Source organism: Belonocnema kinseyi, chromosome 2, assembly GCF_010883055.1.
Source record: "Belonocnema kinseyi isolate 2016_QV_RU_SX_M_011 chromosome 2, B_treatae_v1, whole genome shotgun sequence".
NCBI classification, from domain to species: Eukaryota; Metazoa; Arthropoda; class Insecta; order Hymenoptera; family Cynipidae; genus Belonocnema; species Belonocnema kinseyi.
In genome coordinates this window covers 168,222,047-168,229,657 of record NC_046658.1, presented here as the reverse complement: position 1 = coordinate 168,229,657, position 7,611 = coordinate 168,222,047, and the positions used below count along the sequence as shown (strand labels likewise).

The following is a 7,611-nucleotide window of genomic DNA, read 5'->3' as shown; positions in this document are numbered from 1 at the left end:
AATTAATTTTTCTTGAAAAATCTCCCTTTTTCCCATTTTCACCGGGTGTCTACTCATCTGGAAAATACCTTTCATTGAAAATAATAATATATTAAATAAAATAAAAATTCTTTTTAATTAATATTCAAATTCGCGGACTTTCGGGAAAAAATCAAGAAAAAATAATGCTTTTGTAGTTTTGTTTATTTAATTAATCGATTGTGATAATATATTAATTAATATTTTGTATAGTAATACATATTTTGAAAGCCTTCTAAATTAAATATATATTACCTAGGAACGTGTATTTAAAAACCTTTAAAAACTTTACTTTCACAAATGAATTTTCAGGGGGTTTCCCAGGATTTGAGTAAATATCGTGATACATTGAATTTGTCTTTAGCAAATTTTTGTGAAAAAAAACACGACACGTTTTTTTTTATGGGCTCAGGATTTTCTGTCCCATTATAACCTATTAAAATCTTTTAATTTTATAAATATTATATATTCTTTTTATATTCCTTGGAATCCTTTATAATATGTGCCTTAAAATATTCACATTCCTTTGAATTCTTTAAGCCCAACATTTATATATAATTAATATCAATTAATATTGGGTTATCACACCAATATTTTCTTGATTCAATTCTAATATCTTTTCTGTGTACATGTTAATTGTATTTTTGCACCAATTTATCTATTGATCAATTGCCTAATTATAAATCATCAAATATAATTTTTGTCGATCATATCTTTAAGTGTGTTTATCACCATACTTCGATACAATTTATTTGTTTTTAGAGTCGAAAACAAAGTTTGGATATATTCAACATTGTAAAGAGGTAGCGGATTTTCATCTTCTTGTTTCGTGATGAGATGAAGATCTATCAAGCACATACAGGCACCATATCCCCCAAATTTTTGAAGATGTTCCAAAAGTATTTCGAATGGAAACAGTTTTTGGACATCAGAACCCAATTTTCTTAAACATTGAGCCAAAGAGTCATGGTATTGGTGTAACAACTCATCATAGTATTGTTTTCGCATCTCGTGAGTGCAACATGTAAACAACATGTAAAGAATATCCAATGCTGGAGAAGCATATCGGTTAAGTTGATAATCCAAACAACGGATATCTTCTGGCTCTGAATCCTTGAAATATTTAACATGTTTTTGATAAAAACATTTTTTTTTAACTGTTGGCAAATTTTAACTTGCAAGTGTTTTTACTTACTTTGTTGTATTTGAATAGCATGTTGTTTGTCCATAGGTCACCATGGTTAAGAGTCGCGTAAGGTTCAGCGTTTTTACCATCACAAGCATAATCTATAAATTGTTGAGCATTCTTTTTCAGTTGTTGAACTTTGTCGATATAATGTTGATCTTCATTTTCTACTGCCTGAAAATTTATTATTTTTTCAATTTGTAATTTGTTTGTCTCTACATATTATCATTAGATTCCTTCAGCATACTAATCATTACGAGTGGTGAGAAAAAATCAGTTTCTCATAACTAGGAAGTATCCAAAATTATTATATATAGCATTAAAGTTTAGTAATTTTCAATTAAATATTAAATATTGTAAATATTTCAATAACACATATAGAAAAAGGTTTGTTTGAATCAAATCATTTCTTTCTTATAAGATCAAGAAAAAAATTTTTGTTTAATTCAAACAAACATTTTTCTGAATGTAAAGACTTCATATCGGTATAACTAGATTAGTATTTTCCTGTTTTTATCAATCTGTAAACAAATTTGCACAAAAACAAAGTTTGTTCTCAATTTTTGAAATTACTACTACTCGAAAAAACATTCAACATTTTTTTACTTTATTGAGTTAAGCTAAGATATTTTAAAATATGCCAAAAGGAATTCAAAGGATTCAAAAATATTTCGGAGGATTTTTAAGGAATTTCAACGGATTTCGCGGAATTTTATAAGATTTTTAAAGATTTCACTAATTTTAAAGGCTCTCAATAACGTTTATAAGGAATTTTCTGGATCTCAAAGGACTTCATAGAACTGCAAACATTTCAAGAAATACCATCAGATTTGATGTAATTTCACTGATTTATAGGAATTTTTAAATATTTGTATGCAATTTCCGAGAATCTATTCACAATAATTGAGGGATTTCAAAAATTTTAAGAGATTTTCAATATTTTTAAAAGTATTTACAAAGATTTAAAAAATACCTTTGAAATATTTGAAAAAATTCCAAGGAATTTCGAAAAATTCCTAAGGTTTCGAAATATTACAGAGGATTTTACAGGAATTTCAACGGATTTCACAAGATTTTCTAAAATTCCAGTAATCTTAATAAAGGATATTTAAAGGCTCTCAATAGGGTATTTTAATGCATTTTTAGGATCTCAAAGGATTTCATAACACTTTAACCATTTCAAGGAATATCATCAGATTTTATGAAATTTCATGGGATTTCAAGAGTTTCTAGAATATTGTAATGAAATTAAAAAAATGTATTGATTAGAATTAAGGGATTTCAAAAAATATATAGATTTTAAATATTTCAAAAACCTTTGGGAATACCTTAAAATATTTGAAAAGATTCTAAGGAATATCTGAAAATTTTTAGGATTTCCAAATTTTAAAGAAATGTCAACGGATTTTAAGGGATTTTATAAGATTTTCGATGATTTCAGTAATTTAAAAGGATTTTATAAGTTCTTCAAAAGGTATTATAAAAAATTCCAGAATTTTATAAAGCTTCAAATATTTCAAGGAATATCATCAGATTTTATAAAATCTTATGGGATTTCACACAATTTAATAATGTTTTAATGAAATTTCAGAGAATTTATTCACAAAAATTAAGGGATTTGAAAGAACTTCTAAGATTTGAAGAGTTTTAAAATATTTTCAAAGTATTTCCAATAATTTTTTTAAATTTGAAAGATTTTAATCTTTTCAATTTTGGACAGTTTTGGAAATACTTTGAAATATTTGTAAACACTCCAGGGAATTTTAGAAGATTTTCAAATATTTTAAAGTATTTTTAAGAAATTTAAATTAGTTTTACGGAATTTCATCAGATTTCCTAGGATTTCAGTAACTTAAAAATTTTTTAAAGATTCTCAAAAATATATTATAATGAATTTCCAGTATGTCAAAGGATTTCATAAAACATCAAATAGTTCAAGCGATATATTGAGATTTCATGAAATATCACGGAATTTCAAAAGATTTCACCAGGGATTTTGCAATGTTTTAATGAAATATCAGAAAATTTATTTACAAGAATTTGGGGACTTCAAAGTGCTTCTATGATTTGAAGAGATTTTAAATATTTTTAAAGTATTTCCAAAGATTTTGAAAAATTTGAAAGTTTAAAAGCTTTTAAATGTTTTGAACATTTTGGAAATACTTTTAAAAATTTTTAAAGATTTCAAGGAATTTCAGATTTCCAAGAATTTCAAAGGATTTTATAAAACTTCAAATATTTCAAGGAATATCAATAGACTTATTGAAATTTTATGGTATTTTAAGGGATTTTATAATATTTTCATGAAATTTCAAAGAATTTATTCCCAAGAATTGAGGGATTTCAAATATTTGAAAAATTAAAAATATTTTAAGGAATTGAAGATATTTGAAAGGATTTAAAGATTTTAGGGCATTTTCAAAGATTCTAAAGAATTGTCGAAAGCTTTAATTAATTTCAAGGGGTTTTTAAAGATTGGAAATATTTTGTAAAGAGAGTTTTTAAATCTCTTGACATTTTGTAAAACTCCTGAAAAATCCTTAGAATCTTTTAAAAAACCCTAGCCTTTCCAAATATTTGAAATACTTTAATTCTTGTTGATATGTTCTTTGAAATATAAAATATTATAAAAATCCTTAAAATCTCATACAATTTAATTAAATCTGAGGATATTCCTTGAAATATTTGAAGTCTTATGCAATCTTTTGAAATCCTTTGAAATTCAATGAATTGGAAATTTATTAAAATACCCTTTTGGGAATCTTTAAAATTCCTTAAAATTACTAAAATCCTTGGATATCTAATGAAATCTTGTGAATTTATTTGAAATAACTTCTAAAAATCCTTTAAAATATTAGGAAATCTTGGAAATCTTCATAAATTCTCTGGAATCTTTTCAAATATCCTAAAATCTTAAAGTTTCTTAAAATCATTGAAATTCTTCAACATTTTTGAAAATACCTTTAAATATTTGAAAATCTTCACAGAGCTTAGAAATCCTTTGATTAAGATATTTCCAGTCGTTAAAAATTCGTTATTGAAACTTGGTAGAAATCCTGAAAATTCCTCCGAATCTTTTGAAATACTCTAAAACCTTTTAAATCCTTTAATATCTCTTTAAATTGTTTATATCTATAGAAATTCTTTGGAAAATTTGAAAATCTCTTCAAATGTTTCAAATCCTGTGGATAAAATATTTTCAATCCTTTAAAATCGCTTGAAATTTTGTAAAGCACCTGAAAATTTCTAAGAATCTTTTAAAATATCCTATAATTTATAAATCCTTTAAAAACTCTTCAACATCTTCAAATCTATTGTAGATTATGTAACTTTTTTACTTTCATTTCCAATTCCACTTTTCCCAATTTCACGATGGTTGCTCTTTTCTAAATTTTTGTGACAAAATCAAAATGTGCAAAAACAGTCAACCGATGCTAATGTAAAAAACATTTTAATTATGATTATTTGAAATAATAATTTTTAAAATATTTAAAAACCTCAGCCTAAAAATGTTATATTGCTTAGAAATTATATAAATTAAAATTGGTTTAGTATGTACAAAATGTTAAATATGTTTCCAAAACTTGACAAATTCATCAGTTTATTATTTTTAAATTTAATCACATTATTTGTTTTTACATATTAAAACAATTGTAAAGATGGAAATAGAAGATTATATCATAGATTGTAGAATTCCACAACATGTGTATAGCGTTTCATTTTCTCGCCTAATTATATGAAAGAAAATGATCAATTATTAATTATAAATGTTGCTTCTCTAAAATAAAGATTGAAATTTTTTCAAGTACTTTCAATATCTTCAAATTTTTTTATAAATGCAAACAAACAATATATGGAATAATCTGGAAAGAAAATTTTGTCAGGTTTCCATAAAACGTAAAACTTCTCCATCCGAAATAAATTAAAAGAAAAGCGCTATAATTTCAATTAAAAATAAACTTCCCAAATATACCTTTAAAAAATGTAACATTACGGAATTTTTTATTGCAATTGCAATTGAATTTTCTCTATAAGTTTCTAGCATATCCAACAATTGATATCAAATTATCGATGAGAACAAATCTGATAAGGTTTTTGATATCGCAGACATAAACAATTCAAATTCATCAGATTTTCAGTTTCCTCCATGATTCTCATTAACATTTAATGTTTCTCATGAAGAATATTCATGAGCAATCAAAAGTGGATAAATTAAATGTTCTGTTTGAATGCATTTTAATTTTGTTAGCAACAACGATAATAAGTTAAACCATATAATTTTTGTAAATGGATATTTATACAGATGCTTTCATCCACAGGAAACTAGGTTCAAAATTTTTTGCAATATATAAAAAAATAAATTTATTAATGTTTTGTTTGTTATGTGTTGTCCAATGAGTGAAGAAATCCAGTGGTATCGATAGACATCTCACATTTTTTGTCCTTGCAAAGATAACGATAACTATTTTTGAAAATTACGAGTACATTACTCAATCAAACAAATTTTTGTCGATGCAACAAAATATTTGAGTGATTCAACAAATTTTGAGCTAAATCAACCAAATAATAATCCATAGTCCATATAATAAACATATTCTATGATTTAAGCAACGAAAATTTTGTTGATCCAACAAAATCGTTTTCTGAGTGTATCATATAACATTACCCAGGCGAAAAAATTATATATAATTTGTATATAATGCGAACTTTTATATATATATATATATATATATATTATTCATCTATTTTATACAAAAAATGTATTTAAAAAATGAATATTATATGTAATACTTCACACTATATATAAACTATATATATAATTTTATCCCTATATACATCAGTACACATGTATTACCATTACATTTATTTACCTTTATTGCGACATCCATGAGCGCGTCAAGTTGATTTTTATAATAGCCTGGCTCAGGAAAAAATGGTTCTTTTATTTTCTTCAATATCTCAAATTCTGAAGGTTTTTGATCTCGAATGGCGAAGCTATAGGCATGAAATCTACCCAGATGTCGAACAGCAAGTAAAGCATGTGGATAATCCAACATTTTTGTTTCCTTCATAGTGAATCCTCCTGGTTTCAAATCTTCCAAAATCAAAATCTAAAAAAAAGAATTCTATATGCTATCATCAAATGGATAATTTAAGAGATCCCTCCCCCCACAGGAAAAAATTATTACCTCGTTTCCTTTAGATTTAGATCCACCATAATAATCAGGCACATCACTACTTTTAATATTATGCTCTTTCAATAAATTCACAAAAATTGGAAATCGCTCTTCATAAAAAGCAATTTCATTGAGAAAGATGATTTCTGCTCTCAATAATTTTCTCAATTCCTCAATTTGGGGAACGCATTTAAAAATCACATTTAGTTCCTTTTTCTCACCATTTTTCTCACCTTTAATCTTGACACGATAAAGTGCGCCTAGGAAATTGTCACCGTCCTTACTGGCATTCGAAAATTCAGATTTCGGATTCGCAATATTTCTCACTTTTGCAAAACGTTCTACCTGCTCTTGTAAAAACTCGGGTGGATTCAATGAAGTAGACATGTTTATTTATTTAAAAAATTAGAAAATTTAGAGTATTTGAGGCACTGCTTTGTGTCGTTTCGAACAGTTTGAAACGATCTGATCATGGTTTGAAAGGATCTGTAAATATGAAGAAAGCTGACAGTGAGCAATAGCTTTTGTTATCATAAACCGCTATTTTATGCGACTGGATGGGAAACCGGTCATATCAGCCACTTAAGACAGCAGGGACGTTTGTAAACCTCAAGTGCCCTGGTTTAATAAATGTAAACTCTAAATTTAAATCGGCCAATTTGAGTCACTGATAAAATCAGTCATTTATATTTATTCAGCATGTTGCATTTTTATCTAAGAACGGTGAATTTCTAGCCAGAAATGGAATACACTCAAATCCCGATATAAGACCTATTTCGGGCATGGCTTGAATTGGCATTAATCCTAAATCGGGGGAATCCAAAAAAAAACTGAAATTTTAAATTGAAAAAATTGATTTAAAAAAATTAATTTTATACAAAATAGTTCAATTTTCAACTAAGCAGATGATTTTTGCACTAAAATGATGAATCATAAACAAAAATAATGAATTCTTATCAAACCAATTCAACTTTCAACCTACGAATCTATCTATGTTGAACAAAAAAAATCAATTCTTCGCATAAAAGATTAATTTATTGCCAAAGAAAACGAACATTGGAGGTAAAAGAAGATCAATCTTTAACGAAATATTTGAATTTGCAACTAAAAAAATTAATTTACAATAGAGAAGGATTTGGTTTCAATTTCTAATTAATAAAAAGATTAATTTTTTACACTAAAAAATATGATGTTTCGAAAAATTACAGGAATTTTTAAATAAAAAGTTGA

The 7,611-nt window shown here is 25.9% G+C and overlaps 1 protein-coding gene across 1 annotated transcript; it reads right to left on the bottom strand.

Annotated features, from left to right (window-relative positions):
• Positions 1-211: 211 nt before the first annotated feature.
• Positions 212-6,922, bottom strand: LOC117168047. Its single transcript, XM_033353390.1, has 4 exons — positions 6,394-6,922; positions 6,076-6,315; positions 1,214-1,378; positions 212-1,131 (listed from the first exon to the last, which is right to left on the bottom strand). The coding sequence occupies exons 1-4, from the start codon at positions 6,766-6,768 to the stop codon at positions 706-708; spliced, it is 1,206 nt and encodes a 401-aa protein (XP_033209281.1). The 5' UTR covers positions 6,769-6,922; the 3' UTR covers positions 212-705.
• Between the last annotated feature and the right edge of the window lie 689 nt (positions 6,923-7,611).